General features: G+C 34.9%; 1 protein-coding gene across 12 annotated transcripts in view; it reads right to left on the reverse strand.

Annotated features, from left to right (window-relative positions):
• The window catches only part of GPHN (gephyrin), a 535,685-nt gene that overhangs the window by 142,488 nt on the left and 366,827 nt on the right, over nt 1-26,370 (reverse strand). For all 12 annotated transcript variants that reach the window (XM_070377686.1, XM_070377689.1, XM_070377688.1 and 9 more), the window contains one exon: nt 4,669-4,711. In XM_070377686.1, the coding sequence (XP_070233787.1) occupies nt 4,669-4,711 (43 nt within the window). The remainder of the gene's footprint in view (nt 1-4,668; nt 4,712-26,370) is intronic.

Consider the following 26,370-nt stretch of genomic DNA (forward strand, 5'->3'; position numbering starts at 1 on the left):
AAAGATTGTCAGATAGTTTAATTTTTATAAAAGTAGGAAAATTGGACCTTGATTTAAGAATAGAAATCTTGATCACTCCAGGGAAATTCTGGCTTTCTTTCTTCCTTTCTCAAGCATCTTTACTTCAAGCTTTACAAGAGGCCCAGAAAATATGGAGTGTGCTACCTGCTCTGATTCAAAGGTGAGCAGGTGAGCAAGATAATGCTTTTTCATACTGTTCCTGAGGTCTGTATGGTTAAAGCAATGGTTTTCCCAGTAGTCAGGTATGGATGTGAGAGTTGGACCATTAAAGAAGGCTGAGCACTGAAGAACTGATGCTTTCAAACTGTGGTACTGGAGAAGACTCTTGAGAGTACCTTGGACAGCAAGGAGATCAAATCAGTCAGTCCTAAAGGATATCAACCCTGAATTCATTGGAAGGACCGGTGCTGAAACTGAAGCTCCATTACTTTGGCCACCTGATGCAAAGAGCTGACTCACTGGAAAAGACCCTGATGCTGGGAAAAATTGAGGCAAGAGGAGAAGGGGACAATAGAGGATGAGATGGTTGTATGGCATCACTGATGCAATGAACATGAGTTTGAGAGGCTTTGGGAGATAGTGAAGGATACGGAAGCCTGGCATGCTGTCGTTCACTGGGTTGCAAAGAGTCAGATATGATTTAGCGACTGAACAACAAAAGATAATGCCACCAAGACTAAAGAACTCCTCACTTGAAATGTTCATGAAATTACAAGGGCAATGGCTCAACTGCTTTAGATATAATATTTGCCTTTCAAGGAAAAACATGTGCTACTTTTAAGTAAGAGTGTTGTTTTCACAAGCTTTTATACTTCTCTGGGATCACTGATATCACAGGACCCCAATCTCTGAGATCTAATGCCTCATGATCTGAGGTGAAGCTGATGTAATAATAACAGAAACAAAGTGCACAATAAATGTAATGCACTTAAAATCATCCTGAAACTATCCCCATGCCCCTTGGTATGTGGAAAAATTGTCTTCCAGCACCATTTATGGAACAGACTTTTTTCCACCGAATATTGCTCCCTTTGCTCCCCTGACAAATATTGGTTGACCATATATGACTGGATTTATGAATGGGCTCCTGATTCTGTCTCACTGGTCTATGTCTATTGTCTGTTTCTAGGCCAGAACCATATGATTTGACTATTACAGAAATGCCATTGCACTCTTGATAGGTACAGTCTACTGTCTATAAGTGGCTTTGGGCAGTGTGAACATTTTAACAATATTAACTTTTCCAATCTATGAATCCATATAGTCAAAACTATGGTTTTTCCAGTAGTGATGTACAGATGTGAGAACTGAACCATAAAGAAGGCTGAGCACCAAAGAATTGATGCTTTCAAACTGTGGTGCTGGAGAAGACTCTTGAGAGTCGCTTGGACAGCAGGGAGATCAAACCAATGAAGCCTAAAGGAAACCAACCCTGAATATTCATTGAAAGGACTGGTGCTGAAGCTGAAGCTCTAATACTTTGGCCACCTGATGCAAAGAGCTGACTCACTGGAAAAGACCCTGATGCTGGGAAAAACTGAGGGCAGGAGGAGAAGGGGGAGACAAAAGACGAGATGGTTGGATGGTATCAATGACTCAATGGACATGAGCTTGAGCAAACTCTGGGAGATAGTGAAGGACAGGGAAGCTTGGTGTGCTGCAGTCCATAGGGTTGCAAAGAGTCAGACACACTTAGCAAATAAACAATAACAAATCTATGAACAAAGGATACCTGCCCATTTATTTGTGTCTTTGAATTCATACACCAATGTCTTGTAGTTTTCAGTGTAGAGATCTTTCACTTCCGTGGTCACACTTATTCCCAAGTATTTTACTGTTTTTGAAGCTATTTTCTTTCTTCTTCAGATAACTGATTGTTAGAGCATAGAAATGCTACTGAATTTTTTATGTCAATTTTGTATTCTGTAACTTACTGAATTTGTTGATACATTTTCTTTTTTTGATAGAGTCTTTAGGATTGTCTTCATATAAAATCATGTCTTCTGCATATATGGACTATTTTATTTCTTCCTTTACAATTCTGATGCTTTTTATTTCTCTTTCTTGCCCAACTGCTCTAAGACTTCTAGTAATATGTTAAGTAGGAATGATGAGAGTGAGCACCACTGTATTGCTCCTGACCTTAGTGGAAAAGCTTCTAATTTTTCACCATTGCATATAAAGTTAGCTGTGAGCTTATCATATATGGCCTTTATTATTTCTTCTACTGGAGAAGGAAATGGCAACCCACTCCAGTATTCTTGCCTGGAAAATCCCATGGACTAGGAGCTGGCAAGCTATTGCCTATGGGTTCACAAAGAGTTGGATATGATTGAGCCACTTTCAATCACTCAGTCTTTCCATATCTATAAATTTGTTGAGTTTTTATCATGAACAAATGTTGAGTTCTGTCAAATGCTTTTTCTGTGTCTACTGAGATGATTGTATGATTTTTTCTTTGACTTTATTAATGTTAATTAATGCATCACATTTATTATTTGCATATATTGAGTTGTCATTGCATCCCAGGGATAAATCTTACTTGATCATAGTGAATGATCTTTTTAATGTACTGTTAAATTTAGTTTGCTAGTATTTTATTGAGATTTTTGCATCTGCATTCATCAGGGATATTGACCTGCATTTTTCTTTTCTTGCAGGATCTTTTTCTAGCTTTGTTATCAGGGTAATGCTGACCTTAAGAAATGAGTTTGGAAATGTTCCTTCCTCTTCAATTTTTGGGAGGAGTTTGAGAAAGATTGGTGTTAATTCTTCTTTAAATAATTGGAAAAATAAGCAGTGAAGCTGTTTCTCCTTGGCTTGGGAAGATCCCCTGGAGAAGGGAATGGCTACCCACTCCAGTATTCTGGCCTGGAGAATTCCATGGACTGTATAGTCAACGCAATTGCAAAGAGTCAGACATGACTGAGCAACTTTCACACAAGTAAGTACTGAGATTAAGAAGTTCAGAAATAGAATAGCTTATGATGAAAAAGTCCTGAGTGTGGTTATAGGCATGAGTTATTAAAGCAGTATTGAGAGGAAAGACCTTGAACTTGTAGAACTCACAGAACTAAGAGGCTACAATGTAGGATGGACTCTCTACATGCATCTACATGACTATTTCATCCTAAGAAAAGATGAACAGAAAAATATGGACCATCATAATGTCCATCTGACTAACAGCCAACAAGTCAGTAAGAGCGTAACTGAAATGAAAGCAGTTCTAACAGCACAAAGATCCATGACAGAGGTGAAAAAAATTTCAAAGAAATCTGTTCTCAATACAAAATTATTTTTGTTCTGAATCATCACTATCACTGTCAATGATCCACAATCATCTCAGGATCAACACTGAATGGAAATTATACAGCAATCATGAAAAATGTCACTTTAAAATGTTATTTATTGCTATTGTTTTATTTTAGTAAATATTCAATCATCACTTCTCTGACTCTTAGTTTTCTCAATCTTAGGTCTTAAGAAGGAATTACAGGACTTTACATCTTCTATAATTGAAAAGCCTCCCTCAGATTCACATGTCTGTCAGACATTATGAAAACTCACAAAAGTATAAAAGTTAAACAAATCTGTTTGCATTTATTTTTATATAACTCTAACATGAAGTCTCTGGGCAAAGAACTAACAGTGTGTTTGCCTAATAGCTCAAGGTTTTCAAGCTAAGGTAGCAGATTTCACAACACAGAAGTCAGAAAATTTTACGTTAAAGTAAACAAAATAAAACAAAATTTTACCTATTTGAAGTTTTCCATTGACTTTTTTTTTTGATTATTAAATAATACAGACATTCTGCTGGAAACAGAAACCATTCCATTTACTAAAACTCCCAGTGGTATAAGTAAGGACCAATTTCAGTATGGCCCTCCTGTACTTCTTTTCTTGACAATGATCAGGAAGAAGACAGTGATATCATTAAGTGACAGAGAACAATATCTAAAAAATTAGCATTTACACAGCACTTTTCTCATAGAATCCCAAAGCTTTCAAAGTATAACCATTGATGTCAAATCATTTCAAGGATATAGGTAAGGAAAAGCTATTTATATTTCCTTCTTATAAGATAGGAAAATAAATAATACACAAAGTCAAATTACTTCCATGCAAATGTTATTGGTGACAAAACAGAAAAATAAAATTATGGTTTCTTCATCCTTGGTTTAGGGCATTATGTTCTAAAACATGCTGCCTGTGAAGATAAGATCTTTTAGAAATTCATAGTTACAAAATGATTATGATGTATCCTCTTAGGAATCTTTGTTTCTTTTTTAGTTAGATTCATTTAGTGTGTTTATATTATTTTAGTCTGTTCTCAAATAACTTTTTGGCAGTGCTGCAATTAAAGAGGGCTGTCATGTTTGAGTCACAGAGGAGCTCATTTCTATCCTAACCAGTAGTGTTATCGAAGTTCTGATGTCAGCTTGCAAAAACAACTGGTATAAGGGAAATATTCATTAATATATTGATAACGATATTTTTAGAAGGCAAAGCTCTAAAATTCGTATTCTTGACATTAACTTTCCCCATTGTTTTACTTCATTCTTTCACTAAAATGTCATTTTTAGCTTTCCTTCTGGCTGAACCACAAGTTCTAATCCATTAGTCCATCTGAAATAATGATATACTCACTGGCTCTGAGAATGTTCTCCTTGCTGCTGCACCTGGACTGGACCTGCAGAGAGAGCATAAACTCAGTAATTTAGGGCTCATGACAAAGACAGACAGATATGTATGCATATTTAATGGGCAAACTCCTGAGGTCTAGGAGCAAAGGCTTTATGTATCGCACATACCATAACATGTAAATAAAAATGTTAGTTTTTTCCATATAGTTTTAACTTATCCTTTTCTTACTTAAAGAAAGGACTGATTTCTAGAAAAAAAATGGGGCACAATACTGTAAATGGGACAAGGGTAAAAGTAAAGGCATTTTAAAATTGATGTGTATTTGAAATTAGTATATGGGGAAAAATTTAAATTACCACATATTCAATTGTGAATTCAGTTCCTTAATAGTAAAGGCACTGTGCATATCTCTTGACTAAAATAATAATGCAATTCAAGTAATAAAGTTGTAATTAAAGAGTCCTTGATAGTCATTTTTAGTTACATATGTTAATGAGGGGAAAAGAGAAATTATGAAATTAAAGTCATTAATTTGCCAGTTCTTAAGTGTGTAGATATATTAATCAGAAACTAATGCTGATTCAAATATTTCAAAGTGGAACATTCTTTTAAATATTGCAAAACTAATGAATTCAAGAGCCATGTTTGATGACACTGACACTTGTTAATTTCAGAGGAAGCAGTTTAAACACCTCTTCTTCCCACTCCACAGCAGCTTGCCCCAAATGGTATACACAACAAATTAACTTCTATTGCTTAACACAGTCTACTATTGTAATGAAACAAATTATGAAAGGAATGTTGCAACTTAGGGTGGGTTATGGTTGTCCTTCCCTGAAAAAAACAAGTGTTAATGTTTAAAGAAAGAACAACATTAATTAAAAAATCACAAACATACACAAGAAAAACACACACACACATACCAAAAAAAAAGAAAGAAAAAAAGGGGAAAAATAATTCCAGATGTTAAAGTTATTCTCTTTTGGGCCAGATTGTTTAATTAGTTTTAAATACACTAGAATGAAGAAACTAGTCTGGAAGATAACATTCTTAAATGCTTTACTTACAGTTTTATTGAATAACAATTCTGGACCAAATGGGAAAAATATTAATGACTACTTAAAATAATACAGGAAGGAAGACACGAGAGCAAGGAAAAGAAAAAGGAGAGAGAGAGGCTTGAGTAAATCTAGAAGATAGAAAAGAAACTATGGCCTTATAGAAAGGGACAATATATAAGTGCAGAATATTCTGCTATTTCTTATTGAAAATTTATACCAAGAGAGTAAGAATGACTAATGAACTTGCTTCAAAATAAAAAGCAAGTTGGCATACCATGGAATGAAAATAAGTATTAACTATATCACTACAGCCTTAAAGGAGAAAAGAAACAAATACTAATAGACAAATAATAGATAAGCTTAATAAAGAGATAAACTACATTTTAAAAAGCCATTCAAAGAACACAAGAGATACTTAAAAGAGTGAGAGAAAAATCTGGGATAGAGAAGGAAAAGAAAGGGGGAAATGTTAAAAGACAAAAACAGTTCAAGGAAGTCAAATGGAAGTCAAGAAGGTCTTCAACAAGATGTAGAAACGGAAGGAGCCCAAACCCATAGCGCAAAGCAATGTTTGCGAATGGAAAGCAGCTCCTTTGATCAGTAATAGTTACTCTTAAGTCGTAGCCTCTATTCCTCCAGAGTTCATCTTTAAGCCCTTCCAATCTAGAGTGGAGCTAGTGTATGGATAGAAACAAGAGATTTACAATGAACAGAGCAGTTCAGATGAGTAGTTCAAATTGTCTCATCAAATGTTTCAACAGATTATATATTGTGTAAATGGAAATGGAGGTGAAGTACTAGCTGTTTTTACCAAAAAAGCGAACCAAACCAAAACCACAATAAAAAAACAAAACAAACAAAAAAACCCTCTCCCTTCCTTAGGTGGCTTAAAAAACAAAAAATTCATTCATAACATGAATTTAATAAAGAAACTCAAGTCTTGCTTTGTGGCACATAAGTTTAGAATGATACATTTCAAACACTTTTGGAAAGAGAAATTTGGATGATGAAACAAATTCAAATTTTTAAATCTGTGAATTTAGGTTCAAAAATTGCCAACATCTGTATAACCAATGTTTTCTTATTTATATTACATTGGCTATTCGACTCAAATTTGAGGGAAATTACTTTCAAATTAGCTTAGTGATTTTGAGTATACATTAAAAAATTAAGGAAATTAAATTAAAACATTTTAATACTTGTGCATGCAATAAATGCCCCTTATTTTTGTACCATGAAACTGGTTGTTTTTTTAATATTGACTTAATTTTATAAAATCCCAATAGGAAGACTTTGCTTAGCTCACAATGTAATGGGGTTTACTTAAAAGGATAAAGATGAAAAACAACTACTGTTTTTGTTCTCACAGTGTTAAGTCGCTTTAGTCATGTCCGACTCTTTGCAATCCTATGGACTAAAGCTTGCCAGGCTCCTCTGTCCATGGGATTCTCCAGGCAAGAATACTAGAGTGGGTTGCCATTTTCATATTGTAAGAACAATATGGACTATAAAGAAGGCAATACAGGTCTGTCTTGAGTTCTATGGTTTTTTGTTATTGTTTTCCTTTATCTTACCCAATTTGTCAAGGATTAAAAATGAAAAGTATGGCCTTGGATGATCTATTACTTTATTCTACTGTATTTCGTTATTTTACTAAAATTAACATTTTTGGTATTGACAATTCCCCTTTTAATTCAAATAAAAACTAAAATCATGTGTAGAAACAGTATAATACATTAAAGTTAACGGAGGAAATAAAAAACACAAGAGACTTACTGAAAATTTAGGCAATTAATTTACTAATCAAGACTGCTTTCAGAAATCAAATAACTCATTTAATTCATTTCAACATGTGTTTACATATATAATTTTTGCTGAAGATCACATTGTCCATTAAGAAATCTTAAGCCATGAAACAGAAAACAAAAGGGGGAAGAGCACATAATAAATGGTAAGGAAAAAAAGTGAAAATGCTTTAAACAAAGCTGAGGAAACTTTAACAAACAACCACAATCTTTAGATACAGTTAGAGAAGTGACTTACCTTATGCTTAGGTCATAACAAGAATAGCACAGTGTTTAAAGTCAGCTCTTCATTATGGGAGGTACAATTGAAAGCCATAGGTTATAATAACATGAATTGCTACACAGAAATGAAGACTTGTTCAGCCCAACATGAAAAGCTAACTCTTATGGGAGAACATTTCAACTTATGTTTAATGCAACATGAAGAACATTTGAGGTGTAAACATCAAAACACATGAATCTCACAACAATAAGAGAGAGACAGCCCAATCTCTCAGGAACACAGAAGATTTAATCTGTGACACATAAGGGAAGGCACATCACTCTAACATTGAAAGATGCATGCATAATATATAAGCATCTACTGACAGCCCCCACCCCCAACCCCCACCCACTTGTACACACACAGGCCCACTAAGATACAGGGAAAGAATGTAGTGCCAAGCTGTTATGAAGGAAGCAGGACACACGGAAGCGCAGCAGTGGTCAAGTGATTTGAGAGGTGTTCTTCCCTTAAACCATCCCATCACCATGCTTATTTTAAAGAAGCCAGGAAAAGACCCCCTTCAATGCTGCAGTAGCTACGAGCCCCCAGCTTGAAGCTAGTGTGTGGAATTTTGATCACCGTTCCCTGCGATGTCAGGGGCTCTCCAGTGGAAGCCAGTTGTGCAATACCAGTTAGTGGGGTACAAATGTGTGAATAACAAACACCCTTTCCCTTCTGCATTTCACAGAAGTGAGGGAGGAGAGAAACAAAATAAAACCCATGTTAAGAATAGGTTCATAACAATATAAAGATGTATAAATATTAAAATGGAGACTACATTTGATTGCAGGTTAATCAACTCAGGTTTCATAAAACTGACTCTCTTTTGCTGCTCACCAGGTTAATTTGCATTCTTTTTCCTTGAAAATACTTGGAATAAATCTACACAATATGGCTCATATTTAAAGATTCTGAGCAGTTGGTCAGGTGGGGGCAAAGCCAAGAATAAAACAAATCATCTTCTTTGATGAACATTAAGAAAGCCCTCTTTATTTTTAGCACGATTTTACTGGCTGGCAGTTACATTTTAAATTAAAAAATTAAGCTTCTGTATTTAATTTGGCTTTATTTACATTTAATTTTGCTGTATATATGCTTACTTATACAATCTGAGAAATTCTATGTCAATGGTTTGTTTTAAATTTTAATATTTAAATTTTAAAAAGCAAATAATAAAGATGACTACCTATTTAAAAACTGTAAGACTCCTATGTACTTTTCTCTACCGTCAATTAGATTTTTTTTTTTTTTTTACAATGAGCTGTTCCTGTCAATAATATGGTTGTATTGGCTTATTACAAAAAATTTCACCTTTGGTTTTCTTTTATTGATGAGAGTAGTTAACCTGACCTGCTTTATTTTTTGTCTGAGACGTGTTTTAATTCATGTGTGGTATACAATTTAGTTAGCAGATTTTTATTTTTTAAAGATCATTTACTTATATTACCATTTTCTCTTCCTCATCCTATTCTTAGCAGTCCAGAATATCTTGACCTTTCCTTTAGCATGTCTTTATCATTTTAGGCTCTAGGCTCTCCCTCTTTTAATCTTACTTTCTTCACTGGAAAAATAAAGGCTGTTATGGGACTCAAAGGAGATAGTACCTATATCAGTGATTTTAAACTATAAAGGTGGAAACAAGTACCAGTGGTTGTTATGATCAGTGGAGCCACTGACAACTGTGAAATAATTCTGAATTATATACCCTCTTCATTATAACTTCCCCATCAGCTCAACATGGAGGCAAACTCTTATTTTTGATGGAAAGAAAAAAGACCTCAACGTACAGTTATATGCTTTTCTCAATAGGAATTGAGGAAAACTTTTTGGAAATGACATAGCCATATAGCTATATGTATACTGGTAGGAATGAAAACCATACAATCTAAGGCATGGAGAAATGTCTGAACTAGCTCATCTAGATTATTTCTTGTACTCCTGAGCTTTTAGTCCTTAGACAAGCTACTTCCTATACTGCTGCTGCTGCTTCGCTTCAGTCATGTCCGACTCTGTGCGACCCCATAGATGGCAGCCCACCAGGCTCCGCCATCCCTGGGATTCTCCAGGCAAGAACACTGGAGTGGGTTGCCATTTCCTTCTCCAATGTATGAAAGTGAAAAGTGAAAGTGAAGTCGCTCAGTCATGTCTGACTCTAGCGACCCCATGGACTGCAGCCTACCAGGCTCCTCCATCCACGGGATTTTCTAGGTAAGAGTACTGGAGTGGGGTGCCATTTGCCTTCTCTGACCTCCTATACTATTTGTTCTTTAAGATACAGTTTAAATTGTATCTGGGGCAAAAAATATTCCTTAGTTCCTCAACTAGAAAGAATTTCTTTTTTCCTTGAACTCTGTAACAGCCTTATTCAGACAGAATTCAGCTATTATAAAGTTCACTTAAGTACACATTTGATAGCTTTTAATAGATCTATCTGGCTGTATAATCATTACCATAATCTAGTTTTAAGTTTACCTAAATTCTTAAAGCCTTTTAACTAAACTTCTATTGTAAGAGTTATCATAGTTACTTTCATTCCAATTACTGACGTAGGCCCCCAAATATACTGTACATTTTTGGAGGGAAAAGGACCATGACTTTAATTCTCTTTATATTTCTTACTATATCAAATATGGTGCTTTATACAGAGTAAATATTTGTCAACTCTGAATGTTTATTTTGTAGTAATTATATATTTTTTCAATCCCAGCAGATTCAAATTTATTATTTACAGTGTAAGTACGATCATAGCTATTACTGTAGTATTGTAAAATGTTTATTTGGACCTGCCAATATTGAGAGATAACATGAAAAAGATGTGGATTATAGCAAAGAAATAACCTACAGAATGACTGTAAGAATTAGGAAAACAGATTACTATTAATACTGCTTAAGTTTAATCAAATAGTGACATTTGGAGTCCAATAAAGGTTTTAGGTCAGGTTAAGAAGATTTCTTATTTCCTAAGAGAACAGGATGTTTTGTATCTCATAGGTCAGCTCACTAGAATGATAGAGATATTTGATGTATCACAGTCTTTTGGACATTAATTTCTCTACCTTATTAAACTTATTTAAGAGTAATCTATCTTTGAAAGAACAAACTTCACTGAATATCATTTACTCATAAAAGTAAAATTTAAGAGGAGAGAGAAAAAGGACCTCAGATTACTTGCCTCTTTAGCCTACCATGAATGAAAGGAAAGAAAGGATTGATTTGAACAACATTAAGCCAACAACTCTACAATCTTAGACTTTTAAAATCTATTTCTTTCTCGTCTCACTTCCTTTTGCAAAAGTGGAGACGTGGTCTACAAAAGCTCTGTTCTGTAGTTCTATTCATTCATCACTTTATCTGGATAAGTTAGGGTATAAGTATTTGGCTCATCTGAGCCTCATGACTATTTATTTGTGTTTGTGATATCACAATAAATATGCAACTGAACTCAGAGTTTTGGTTTATTTAATGCCCTCTGGAGTCCAGTGATATGGTTTCTGATACTTAGACATGACATTCAATTTTAAAAATCATGAAATTTTAATTTTCTTATCCACAAAATGAGGAAAATTAAGTAGGATCATGTATGTAAAAGTAAAGACTACTGTAAAATGAAAAAGAGCAATACAAATCTAAGTCATCATTATTATCCTTATGTACATTTTAAGTCACCTATATTTTATACAGGTGGAATCTGAGACATAATGAGAATAAAGAATTTGCTTTAGATCATGCCATAAATCAGTGACAAATCATTAGACTATCACTGCCAATTTCTAGACGAAAGTGTCAAAAAAGACTGAGGTAAAGTGTGAGGTTACCTCTGCAAGGATTAATCTAATATCGTGTTGTATAATTTTAGTCAAGTTATCTCACTTCTATGGGACTTAGTTTCTTCACCTATAAAATGAAGATGTTTCCAGGGGTTTCAACTGAGGTTGAGGCCCTTTGGGAGAACCTGTGAATAAAAGTGAGTATTCCATTCACTAGAATGGAGGGAAAATTACAATTATTCACCAACCTAATTAAATTTTATTACTTTAGTTCATTATTAGGTGACAAACTATAGTAATATTAACATAATCTATTATAATAATCATCAAATTATTATGCATATTTAAAAATACTGTTCATGTCACCAAGATTACAAATTACAGTAGTGTCTAATGACTTGATACTAGATTTTGTCATTTAATGCATTTTAAAGGCAGTGTTATTATTACATAATTTTTATTAGATATTTTGTTCATGATTTCAATTTAATTTTTTTTGTAATCCCATGTATTTTATTTCATGTATGTTTAAAGTATTTTTCTGAAACAAAGTCTGTAGGGTTTGCCAGATTCCCAAAAGGGTCTATGGAAGCAAAAAGGTTAAAAAAACCTTGAACTACAACAGATAACATCTAAGCTTCCTTTTATCTCCAGGATTTTGTAACTGTAAGAAACCTTAACCACCTCCATCTGCTGCCTTTTATCAAATTACATATAAAGGAAGTCTTTCTTTTTTTAAGAAAATTAAATATTGGTCACTGAATTAAGCAACTGCCCCTTTAAAAGACCATCTCAGAAACAAAAAAGAAACATGGCTATTAAGAAGTTACAAAAACCTCAGACTTAAAAAAAAATTTCTGCTTTACTTGTTATTTTCCCGTTGGTTTAGATAATTAAATGGAATAATTATTTAACATTCATCACATTTCAAACTCTCTAACTAAAGGTGAACTCATACACACACACACACACACACACACACACACAAAGTGTGAATGTGTTTCATTAATTATCTTTTTAATTCAGCCATGTGTTGATCACAGGCAGAGAGCAACAAGGCTGTTATCTAACATATATCTTTGCAGGCACGTGGACAATATTTACAAGCACCATAATTTTACAAATCTTTTCCAGAGGACCAGTCTTAAATGTTTCCCCACTGTCATTTAAATCACTACTGTCTCATTAAATTCCACCTAGCTTTCTAAAGTCTGAGGTAAACATGAAGAATTTATCTTCTTTCAGTATTAACCTCTTCTAAAAGAAGTTGAACTATGGCAGGTTACACAGCTGGTGAAGTGAATAATCACCATGTAAAATGAGAAGCCTTTATGTTGCTTTATAGGAAACATGGCAAGTTCCTTATTCTCAAAGAATAATATAATAGGAAGAACATGTAGAAGAATAGAACTGATCACACCATAACTCAACAGAAAATTAATCTGAACATCAATGGTGAATATTCTTAAAGTATTTCCCATTTAAAGCTTTAATTCTAAATTGAGTCATTCTCAATGACCTCTAGAAAATTTGGAAATCCCAGGTTGGTCTTCTCTTGGTACCAAAAATATTTGTGAGTTTATGTTTGTTCTGAGGATTTTAATGTTGATCATGATAATTATGAGGAAAATATACTACCTAATTATAAACACACACATGCATACACACACACATATATAATAAAACAAACCTAAATATTTTTTGACTAGTAGGGATTTTGAATTATTCAAAATATTATTCATCTCAATCTTCAGATGAATAAATGATTATTTTACAGAATAATTTACCTTCATTCTAGAGATGAAAAAGCCAGGATTGTTACTGGCTTTAGATAATACAGTACAGTAGTAACGGAACTTAACCCTCTTGACTTCTAAATCCATTTCTCTTAACACTAGTAGAAAACCTTATGTTTCTAACTTACCAACAGCAATCACTGTATTCCTAATCACACCTGAATTTTCATTGACTTTCTGCTCTTGACTATTCCTGGTAGCAATGAAAACCATTTAGAACAGGCATGTGAATGTAGGAGTGAAGAAAAACTGATGTAAAGGCAGTTTGGGGAGTAGCACTCTGGAACCAAACTGGATTTGAATCTTTTGGCTCTATCATTATTAGCTGTTAAAACTGGACAGGTCATAATCTCTTTGTTTTCTTATGTATAAAATGAGAATGATAGCAATAAATATCTCATAGGTTTGTTGTGAAGAAAATGAGATAATATGAAATAAGGTGTTTGCTTAGAAGAATATCTGGCCCAGACTCAACAGTGTATAAGTATTAGCTATTACTAAGTTTGTTGTTATTATTATCATTCTTTTGCTTGGATGGTATTCTAGATCTGTAATAAAGAAAGCTGTCTAATTTCTTTTGTGATTTTGACAGCTCTCATAAATAAGATCAAGTAACATTAGTTTAGGTAAGTATTTGAATAGAAATTTAAAAAGAACTAATAAATCTCATGAAATAAGGCCCTTGTACAAGATAGGTCCAGTCAATAATATAAAAACCTGAATTATTGAGCACTTGTAATTATTACCATTTTCTAATACTTGACAGAAAACCATATTAGTTTTCATTAACCATGAATTTTGAAATGCTGAGTTTTTAACTAGATTCTCCTTGATATTCTTAGAGTAGTACCAGAAATGCTGACCCAAAATGTGGCTCTTTGGCATAAAGATTATTTTGAGAAAGAGTAGACATAAAAGAAGCTCTGACACAGAGTACAAGTTACCCTTTTGCAAGGGAAATTTACATTTATAAAACAAATTTCCATTTATACTACAGTCTCAGTCTTCTGGACCTGAAGAGAAGGATGACTCGAAATCACAAGGTATTCTTGTCAAAGGAGAAGGCACCGATTTAATCTGTGTAACAACCCTTATACCTGTTCACTGAACTTTTCCCAGTAATCCGTCTGTAACTGGCCTTCCTGTTCCCATCTTCCATTTGTCTTTAGTTGAGGATAATATTTAAACTGGTAGTTTAAGCTATCTTAGGGAGTTACTTATTTTTTCCTGGGTAGCTCCCAAGTAAACACGAGGTACACATGTTAACAAACTTTCGTTTTCCTCTTGTTAATTAGAATCACAGATATCTCAGCAAAGATATCAAATAGATACATGAAAAATTATTTGCCTCCTCTAACATTCTTAAATGTCATGTCATATCACTTATTCATTAAAACAAAACAAATTACTATTTTTATTGAGTATAATATACCATGTAAGAGTATGGCTGCACTGTTTACCTTTCTAAATCAAAGGTTGTTATATTGTAGTTGTTAAAAAAAAATTCAACTGAGAAAATTTGAGGATCTACTTGGCTTTATTCAACATTACATGAATTGAGCGGCATCCCAACCAGTAATTAGTAAGGAGCTCTGAGAAGCTGAACAAATAGAAGGTTTTTGGAGGCAGAAAGGTGGTAAGACAAGACAAAAATATTTTGTTAGGCTACCTTCCTTGGTATATTCAACCCTGAATATTCATCGGAAGGACTGATGCTGAAGCTGAAGCTCCAATCCTTTAGCCACTCATTAGAAAAGACCCTGATGCTGGGAAAGATTGCAGGTAGGAGGTGAAGGGGACGACAGGGGACGAGAAAGGACAGGATGGTGGGATGGCATCACTGACACAGTGGACATGAGTTTGAGTGAGCTCTGGGAGATGGTGAGGACAGGGAAGCCTGGCGTGCTGCACTCCATGGGGTTGCAAAGCATTGGACACGACTGAATGACTGAACAACAACCACCTTACTTGGGGGTGGTGGAAAAGGGTGGGGGAAGGCAGCTATCTATCAGGTGGTTTGCCTCACCAGTGCCGCTAGCCAGGAAATCCCAGACTGACTAGTTAAAGGTTACATTCCTGGGAGAGGCTGAAACTGGATGTTCAGGTATTAATCCTTGATTTGCTGATGTAGGGCTTAGCACAAAACTCCATTTTGGGCCTGTTGTTTCTTTTTAAACACAGCATCAGTTTAAAAAGCTGTGACTTTTATTTCTCTAAATGCTTAATTATTAATAGTATTCATAAGGTATATGGAAGATATATAAAAGTAAGTAAACATTTCTAAAACATATTAATAAGCAGTAATGATTTAGAAAATGTTTAGAAATTTCCCCTGAGGCCTAGAAATAAGAGCTAAGTATTCTGAAGCCTTATACTGCAGCCACATGTAGTGCATATTGGGCTTCCCTGGTGGCTCAGATGGTAAAGAATTTGCCTGCATTTCTGGATCAGGAAGATCCCCTGGAGAAGGGAAGGGCTACCAACTCAAGTATCAAGTCTCTCATTACCTAACCAAGTAAACAGTTAACAGATATAGCTTGATACTATTGTTAGACTCTTGTTTGCAGTGTACCAGTCCTTTCCATTTTCAAGTTTTGGATGTCATGATGATGATGATGATGAAAGTCACTCAGTTGTGTCCGACTCTTTGTGACTGCTGCTGCTGCTGCTAAGTCAATTCAGTTGTGTCCAACTCTGTCTGTGTGCGACCCCACAGATAGCAGCCCACCAGGCCCCACTGTCCCTGGGATTCTCCAGGCAAGAACACTGGAGTGGACTGCCATTTCCTCCTCCAATGCATGAAAGTGAAAAGTGAAAAGTGAAGTCGCTCAGTCATGTCCGACTCTTAGCGACCCCATGGACTGCAGCCTACCAGGCTCCTCCGTCCATGGGATTTTCCAGGCAAGAGTACTGGAGTGGGTTGCCATTGCTTTGCGACTGCATGGACTATATATTCCATGGAATTCTCCAGGCCAGAATACTGGAGTGGGTGACCTTTCCCTTCTCCGGGGGATCTTCCCAACCCAGGGATCGAATCCAGGTCTCCTGCATTGCAGGCAGATTCTTTACCAGCTGAGCCACAAGGGAAGCCCAAGAATACTGGAGTGGGTAGCCTATCCCTTCTCCAGCGGATCTTCCTGACCTAGGAATCGAACCGGGTCTCTCCTATTGCAGGCGGATTCTTTACCAAATGAACTATGAGGGAAGCTTGGATGTCTAGGCTTAAGGAAAGGAAAGGCAGAAAATTCATTACCATTAAAACTGAACTTTTAGCTTACAGAGAAGACATAACTATTAAAAGTTATTTTTTTAAAAAGAAAAACTCATGACTCTCATACAATTATAAAATGAACCTGTTAAAGATTTTATCTAGTGTTAATTAATGAGAGAACCAAAAAGATGGTCTAATTTGTTCAAAAGAGAAAAAATACACATATATGGAATATCAGTAATATCAAAATGAATTTACACATTAATTGAGCAAAAATTAGTTGCATCTCCCACTGGATTTAATATGTATTTCTATGGATTAAAATACTACAATTCAATACACAATAGCTCAGATGATAAAAGGAGATGATGACCCAGAAGGATCTAGATAAGACAGCCAATAATCTTTTTCATTCATTTCAAAGTCTTTCACAATTCTACCTGATAAATTTTTGACATGGGTAGGGTATACCTATTAATTGAATTTATGTCCATAAATCGAGTTCTAGTTTTGTGTTTTTTTTTTTTTTTGAGTTTTTCTCCTAGTGTATAACCTTGGTTTCTAAGATTATATGAAATATCTACTGTAGCTACTTTTAAGTGGACTTCAGCATTTGTGTTATCATAATATTAAAATAAGTTTACTATATTGAAAAAATGGCATAAATTCTTATGAAATTTTCATTCTTTTAAAAATGTGACTTCCAAATCTTAATACACATACACATGTGTAGTTTTCTTTTTCATCCAAGTCCAGTAAAAACTCAGTTTGAATATAAACCTTATCTTGTCAAGATTCAGGTCATGAAAAATTCTTAAGGAAAAGAGAACAACCTTAATATTTATTAAATTGAGCTGGTCAGTGTATGGATATTTGTCAGATATACTCTTTACTATGTATTTGATATATTTAATTAAAACATGAGAACTGTAAAAAAAGAAAAGAGGGAACTGATTTACCGAAGGGCATTGGTATAACACTGACTATACTCACAAATATTTTGGCTTAGATTTTTTACATTTAGAATTAGGGATCATCTGTATATCCTTTTGCCCTCTTTATTTTAAGAATACAAATGCCAAGGTTTCAATCCAAGTATTTTCCATCTTTTTTTTTTTCTTCACTAAATATATAGTGGACTGAGAATGCTGTTAAATTTTAACCACTAATGTTGACAGTTTCACCATTAGCCAATTTACTCCCTCAGCTCTTCTCAGGGTTGTTTCAAGTAGCTTTGCAGTGCCTTGCGTTGCTCAGTTGTTACATGAGGAATATAGCCAGGTCAAACTCCACAGAAACACATGCACAGAATTTTCCAACTCTTAGATCTATTATACACTAGCTATTCTTAAAATTTTTCCACATAGGGAATTCTTCAGTAATAATTCTTCCTTCTATACATGCTTCTTTATTCTTTATTTACATTCTCTATAGAACTGCCTACTTTCTCCTCTTTTCTTAAATTCACCACCCATATTACTTCTTTCTGTTAAATGTTAATAGCAAATAACATGGGAGAGATCAGGGTGATTTTTCCCGCCACCTTTCTTTTCTTATCTATATTCTTTACTGAACATGTGAAAAACAAGACAAAAGTTGTTGAAAATGAAATAGAAAGTGTCATTGAAAATGATAGACATTTGACTTTTTTAGAAATTCTAAAATTCAAACCTTTTAGTATAATATAGATTGACCATTATAGTATTTGTTCAATTCAGTCTCAGTCAACTGCTGATAGATTTATTTTGAACCATCAACACATCCTTCCTCAGTCCTTCCTCTGCATACATATCTGCAATAAGATACTCAGGATTAGTTTACAGTCTATAATCATAGAACAGTTGTTAAGCTGGCTTTATAAATTGCAACCCTGGATGCATTAGCATTACATTTTAACTCATCTAAGCTAAAAAAGGCACACATATACTTAAGTCTTTTCACAGGGTCACTGTATTTTAGACTTAGAAATTTTACAGGTAGAGATGCTACTTGTAAATTAGAGGTATCTAATTCATTTATGCTAATTCATTCATTCAGATTACTTCTTTTATACTGCTGTGAACTAACAGGCCTAAAATTTAGGCACAATATATGCTTGGGTCACTATATTAAACACAAGAGCAGCTATGTTCATCCCATTTTGTTCCTTTACAGTAAAATGAGATACACTTATTAATTTTAACAGCAATTATTAAGAGGGTGAAATATAGGAAACTGTATATAATAATAAGGTGGGTGAATGTAAATAAGGTAATAAATAACGGACTGGGGATTCTTACAGATTATTTCTCCCTTCAAACTTCTTACACCAACCTTTAAAATATCATTGTAGACCTAAAAACACCAGTATCATCCCTGTTCTGAAATTGTCTTTTAAAGTCAAAGGCATTGCTTACAAAACTTTAAAGACTGTGTATGTAAGAAAATATTTTGAATTACATCATGACTAATCTCAAGTAGCAAAATTTCCTTTTATGGGTGGGATATTTTTAACAGAGCGATTTAAAAAAAAAATTAAAGCAATGACATAATATGACTACATCTACCAGGATAAATGACTCAATAAAGCAAAGCCCAAGTAGGTAACTCTGCTGCAGCTAAGTTGCTTCAGTCGTGTCTGACTCTGTGCGACCCCATAGAGGGCAGCCCACCAGGCTCCCCCGTCCCTGGGATTCTCCAGGCAAGAACACTGGAGTGGGTTGCCATTTCCTTCTCCAATGTATGAAAGTGAAAAGTGAAAATGAAGTCACTCAGTCGTGTCGGACTCTTAGCAACCCCATGGACTGCAGCCCACCAGGCTGCTCCGTCCGTGGGATTTTCCAGGCAAGAGCACTGGAGTGGGGTGCCATTGCCTTCTCTGAGGTAACTCTATGGGGATAATATTTCAGACCAAAGCCTTGAAACAGAGGTCAGTTATGTCTGAAAGATAGATAATTAAAAGGATAGTGATACAGGTGGCCTCAAAGAGTGGTACCTATATGAACACTTTAGAAATGCTACTATCACTGACCTGTTGTAGTGAGAATGGCTACAGAGATCCTTGCTATATGAGACCCTTGCTATATGGCGGCATTTAAGGTTGAACAAGTAAGCCAGTTATTTTGACTTGTCCTTTGAACTATTGAACTGTGCTACATGGCTCTAAAGCAGATGAACTGGAGAGATTACAGGTATATGTGCTATGTATAAAGGGAAATGAACTAAAGGAGGCAGTTTACAGGATTCTAAACTTCTGGTCATCTAGCGTTTTTTGTTTGTTCAAACTTCACTAACCTATACATCAAGGTTGGAGTAACTGACGGTTGTATGGTTCAATTACTGTCCTTATATTTATCTGGAAACATCCAGAAAACAGAAACACTGGGCATTAGGGAATCTAAAGATGAAATGCCTTATTTTAGGACCATTCACTTGCTTCCCATCTTCTCAAGATGAAACTGTAATGTAAAAGGAAAAAGGAAGATTTTTTTCACTTGGAAAAATAGCATCTAGTTTAATTCACTTGCTTATGAAGAAAAAATGCACACATGAAACCAGATGAATGCTTCATGGAACTGAGAAAAGGTGCTGATCACATGATCCTTAAACCAGTGCTCCCAATAAACATTTAAAATACTGAAGGCAATTAAAGAGTTGTTTACAAAAACAGTTTGAGACTGTCATGGATACGAAGGAGTTAAGTCATATTCGGTATATTTAACACTGGATGATTAGGCTGTGAAATCTGATGGCAAGACAATTAAAATCAATCTCATTTTCACCCAAACTACTTCAGACTCTTGAACCAAATATCTGAGATTAAAAACTGACGTTTTCTCTTATAACCTCTTTCAGGTCTCAATGGCATCCTATTTTTTTCTTTCCTACACTCTCATTCATGTGCATTCTTTGAATGGATGCCTACCTCCTCAAGTTAGAAGTACTAATGACTAATTTAGCAGTGTTGAACTTGGGTCTCCTGCATTGAAGGTGGATTCTTTACTGTCTGAGCCACCAGGGAAGCCCAATTTAGCAGTATCTGACTGTGAAAGATCATTTTTCTCCCTCAGTTTTCACTTTCATTCCTGAGGAATTCCCTTCTCTGTCAAGCACTGTAGAGATGTTCATCATTAATTACTGTAGTTTTAATACTGAATGTAAAGGGCTACATTTTGCTACAGAACTTTTCTTTCAGTGCAAATATACACAGCAGCGTTCTCAAAGAGCCATGCATTAGTTCATGCCATGCTTGTCAACAAGAACAGTTAGGCATGGCAGCCCAAACAGAATTAGATTTAATTGTTGTGTGCTGGGATAGCAGCAAGTTGCCAGAGAGGAAAGAAAAGGAAAAAATAAAGCAGCAAGCCTGATTTTTATGACTGTAGGCAATACTGACTGCAGAATGGCCAGGACAAATTTCAAAAATAGACCCTTCTTTTCTTATCCTAAGGCAGACTTAGAAATAGAACAAGGAAAATTGCTAATATAATTGAAAACTCCGGCTACAAAAGTCCATATGAATCTGAATTCCATTCAGAGTTCCACGGAACACGAATTTAAAAATATTCTTAAGGTCTTTCTGAATTTACCCGTGTTCTATAAGTTGTTGCTTTCGCTCTGCAACTGTTTAATATGGGAAAGTCAGAATAAGTGACCAATTTCTAAAATACCGAGGCAGAAAAGGGAAAGAAAAACCAGGGCTTGTTTTCTTTCTCCATCTCTCTCTTTCTTTATTTTCTCTTGCCCCCTAATTTCTCTTTTTCTTTATTTTAAAAAGTTTCTTTTAATGCAAAACATTTGATACCAACATACCTTCTTTCTTCTCCCCTCTCAATTCCCAGGGATATATGCAATTTAGGTTTCCTAATCATAATACACATCTAGCTGTTATATTAAAAATAATGTTAGTTTATGTAATAACATCCCTATGTTTTATAAATCTGCTTTCTATAGTAACAAAACTCACACTGAAAAAAATCAAAAGGACTTGAAAAGGTAGATTCAAAAATGATATAACTACATATAGTTCACAAGCTATGTGTGATTTTAATTTATCATCCAATGCATTGATAATTATTTCTGGATAAAAAAATACCTCGCTGAAAAACTAAATATGAATCTGGGTTCCTAAAATATTTAAGTTGAAGAAAAGTCAATACGATAAAATTTATATACTTATGAAAAACTCTGATGTTATATACACGTAATTACACAAGTTGAACTTCTCAAAGCTAATGCAAAGAATATTACCATATATTATCCACTTTTATTTCTAGCTTAGCCTATTGATGCTAGTAGGGTGCCTTGTGGAAAAACTCTCAATGGGTCTTTATAATTCCACATTATGTAACTCTTATTAAAAATGAGAATAAAATGAAAACTCCTTAGAGAGATTCTGTAAGAAGACAAAATAATACTATTTAAAAAAACTCTTGAATAATAGACATAGTAGATACAGACACAGACAAAGGATTAACAAAACTGTGAGTACTATAGATTAATCTACTTTGGAGAATGATAGCAGCAATTGTAAAATGAGGTGTAATTAGATAAAACAGGTAAGTACCTGAAATACGTGTGAAAGACTACCAGTATGATCAGAACGGATTTCATAGGATTCAAAACATGCCCTTAAAATCAACTGAGTAGACTTAAAAAAAAAATCAGATTCTTTTTCATAAACTGTATCTTCTTTGCATATGCTATCCATTTTGAACTATAATGTTTTCTAGAGTCCTCTCTCTCCTAGGGTTTCCCACACAGCTCCAATGTGTCAGATGATTGCAGGGCAGAGCACAGCATTAAGGGCTGAAAATCTGCATTCTTCTTCATAAGCAATGTAAATAAAGAGTAACATCAAGCTTTTTTTAATTTATCCTTTCCAAAGAGGTGTGTACTTGGCAAATAAATGAAATAAGCCTTACCACCAACTTAGAATAACTGATACCATCTTTGTATAGAAAAAATGTGGCTTAAAGAAATAGTACCATATCTCTCAAGTTACAAATTAAGACCCTGCTGCTGCTGCTAAGTCACTTCAGTCATGTCCGACTCTGTGCGACCCCACAGACGGCAGCCCACCAGGCTCCTCTGTCCCTGGGATTCTCCAGGCAAGAACACGCAGTGGGTTGCCATTTATTTCTCCAATGCATGAAAGTGAAAAGTGAAAGTGAAGTCGCTCAGTCATGTCTGACTTGTAGCAACCCCGTGGACTGAAGCCTACCAGGCTCCTCCGTCCACGGGAGTTTCCAGGCAAGAGTACTGGAGCGGGGTGCCATCACCTTCTCCGAATTAAGACCCTAAGGACTCAAATCTATTCTAGGAAAATCTGTCCTATGCAAGTTCTTTCTTGAGAACTTACCAATAAATTGGTAAATTTTAAAATAACTTCCCATGACTATTTTGTGAATACAAGATCCCCCAAATGGTAATTTTCCTATAGATTTTTTTATGCTACCACTAAATAGCTTCACTTTTTAAGCCAAAGACATTTTTCTAGAAATATTTCCAAACACCACAGCCTGAATACACAGAATGTGATTGAAAAGGATAGACAATATTCCAATTTGTAAACTCCTTAAGTGAGGCCCCACATTTACTTTTTTGCTGTTTTCTATATACCTAATATGGTAATATCTACTTTGTAGTATAGATGCTCAAAGATACTTGATGACTCATCATGACTTGTGCTGTGCTGTGCTTAGTCACTCAGTCGTGTCAGACTCTTTGTGACCCCACGGACTGTAGCCTGCCAGGCTCCTCTGTCCATGGGGATTCTCCAGGAAAGAATACTGGCAGAATTGGTTGCCATTCCCTTCTCCAGGGGATCTTCCCAACCCAGGAATCGAACCTAGGTCTCCCGCATTGCAGGCAGATTCTTTACCGTCTGAGTCACCAGGAAAGCCCAATCATGATCTACTGGTAGGGTTAGCAGTTATAAACAATCAAGTAAAAATAACTATTATTTTGATTCCAATTGTTACATTAATTCAGGGTATTAAGATCCATTATATACTTTCAAGCTCAACACATTTTTTTTATCTGCATTTGGCACTCTGACTAAACTTTCACGTAGAAAGCAAAATATATACTCTTATAAAGTATTTTGATTTTGGATAATCAAAATTCAACTCCTTTAAAATTATACCATTAATATTTTAATAGGATTAAAAATACTGTTTGGTACATTCATAACAAATTAGTTCTCTCATGCACAGACTATGCAGTAGAAATCACTGCTTTTCATTCACAGTCACATATTTGTTTTATTTTGCTCAGCTGGCTCAAAGACCTGTCTCTTACTTACAAGATACTAAGGACACAGAAGGTTTTTATTAAGTCAGAAATATCAGCATTCACTAGAAAGGGAAATTAGATATAATAATACATGCCATAGAAAGTTTATTGAAATGTAACTATATAGACATAAACTCCTGATATAAACATTCAGTTTATAAATTCATTCAGCAAACACTGATTTATGATGCTACGGAAACGTCCTTGCCCCAAATTGCTAGCTCCCTCCCACTTTTACTTTCCACAACAATGTGTATTTTAAAGAAGATGTTCTATTTTAAGCTGCTGCAAGAAGAAAACAGAATGTAAGATCCTGATGCCATTCAGAATTTGCCAGGGTGAAAATACTTTGGAGTAAACTGAATTCTGTCAGAGGTTAAAAAGCATTTTCTCAGCAATAATGTTACAAATAGTATATAGATTCCTACATTAATCCATATATATCTACTTGACCCTCAATTCAGTAAACCATAGCTACATTTCAGCCTATTAAGGGTTAAACTTTTAAGAACTAGCCTAAACATGTGGTAACCACTTATAAAGCTGTTTTCACTGGAAACTGCTTTGCCCCACTTATAAGTTGGTGACTATCTCTAGAGTATGACATACAGTGGCATTCTAATGAAATTCAAGGACAATACAATGATGGTGTTTAGGATGAGCTACCTGTAAATATGGCACCTTGAATAAACTGAAGGATAAGAAAATGGCGAAAGCAAGGTCTCCTGTCCTTTCCCTGCTCCTCAAAAAGGTCACAAGACCCTCAAATGAGAGGTGTCCTCTTTATACCCTGAAGAAAGAAGCGCTGTTTTTTCCAAGACAGAAGGACACCAAGAAGAATAAGAATGAACAGGTCTTACTAAGTTCTTTCAGTTTACTATCCTCAGTTCATACATACTTTGTGTCCCATCATATTTCTCCATGACCGTTCCTCTCCATCAAACCTAGCAGAACAACTGTCCATGAGATTCTCCAGGCATGAATACTGGAGTGGGTTGCCATACCCTCCTCCATGGGATCTTCCTGACCTAGGGATTGAACCTGTGTCTCTCATGTCTCATGCACTGGCAGGCAGATTCTTTACCACTAGTGCCACCTGGGATGCCCCAGCATAACATCGGATTTAACAATTTCTTTGGGTCTTCATTTCCTTGTGAAATTTATATTAAATAAATTTGTATGCTTATTCCTGTTAATCTTTATCAGTCTAATTTTCAGATCCAATTAGGGGCCCTAAAAGGGTCAAGGAAAACTTTTCCTACCCTAAAATAATAATTATAATAAAAAAGCATTATTCTTTCTAGTGATACTCTTCTGTGAGGTGAGGTCTATGTGCATAAATAATGCAGCCACTAAATACGAAAGTGATTTTGGAGAAAAAAAAAAGATAAATATTGGAGAAGATAGTCAACTCATTGAATTAAAAAGTATATATTTCATAGATATATGTTCATATATATCATATTCAATATACTTGACAATGACTAAGAAAAAGAAGGCAGGCATGGTACAAGTGTTGACATTAACTTGCATCAAATTGATAGTGAAGCTAATAATACTTGATTTTTCAGTCAGATTGTAGCTAATAACCATAATAGAACAAGACACATTTTACTCTGTGACAGATGTAGCATATGTCTGACAGAGTTAGTTCAAACTAAAATAACTTTATGTTTGGGCCTTTAGTATGATAATCGGTATTGATAATAATAAAACTTATATTTACTGAGTACTTATGCATATCGTGCACTGCACCAAGCAGACTTAACCAATTCAATCCTTAAGGTGATATCATTCCCATTTTATAAAAATACGAAGTACTTAACAATCAAGTGCTTAAGATTACAAAGCTAGTAAGAGGCAGCACAGGGTATCAAATCTAGGACTGTGATTCACATCTAGGGCTGGGATTCAAATCTAGCCCAATCTCACTTTTTAGCTCACTTTTAAGCACTGTGAGACAACCAGTAAAATACTAATTTCCGCCAAAGCATGACCGTCTTTGGAATATGTTAAGAAGCTGGTTAAAGCTCTTGATTCTTTCAGAAAAATGAAAAGTCTATTTAAAAAAAAACATGTTTTATGATAAAAACATGCCTCATACTCTCAGCTCTTAAGTTCACATGGTAAACATTAGGCTATATAGAGATTTCAGTATTCAAAAAATAAGGCAATAGGGAGAATTCCCAAAGAAGAAATTTTAAGTACAGCTTTAAATAACAAATGGCTTCAAGAAGCACTGAAATACTTAAGAATGAAAGAAAGAATTACTATATCTTTTTCAATTCTGGCAGAGAATTAAGCCCTGATATACTAGTACACCCACTGTATATAATGAATTAACTTCTCTTTTATGAATCTAGAAGAGCACCATCTTCAGAGCAGCTTGAGACAACAGCCAAACAAATCACTTCTTGCACTGGTTTAGATGAGGAACTCTGGTTGAGAAAGGGATGTGCTTTTCAAAGGGGAAAAACAAGGTGACTAGAAAAAACTGATAATTCTATTCATCCTAAAGTCCAGGC

This window comes from Bos mutus, chromosome 10, assembly GCF_027580195.1.
Source record: "Bos mutus isolate GX-2022 chromosome 10, NWIPB_WYAK_1.1, whole genome shotgun sequence".
NCBI lineage: Eukaryota > Metazoa > Chordata > Mammalia > Artiodactyla > Bovidae > Bos > Bos mutus.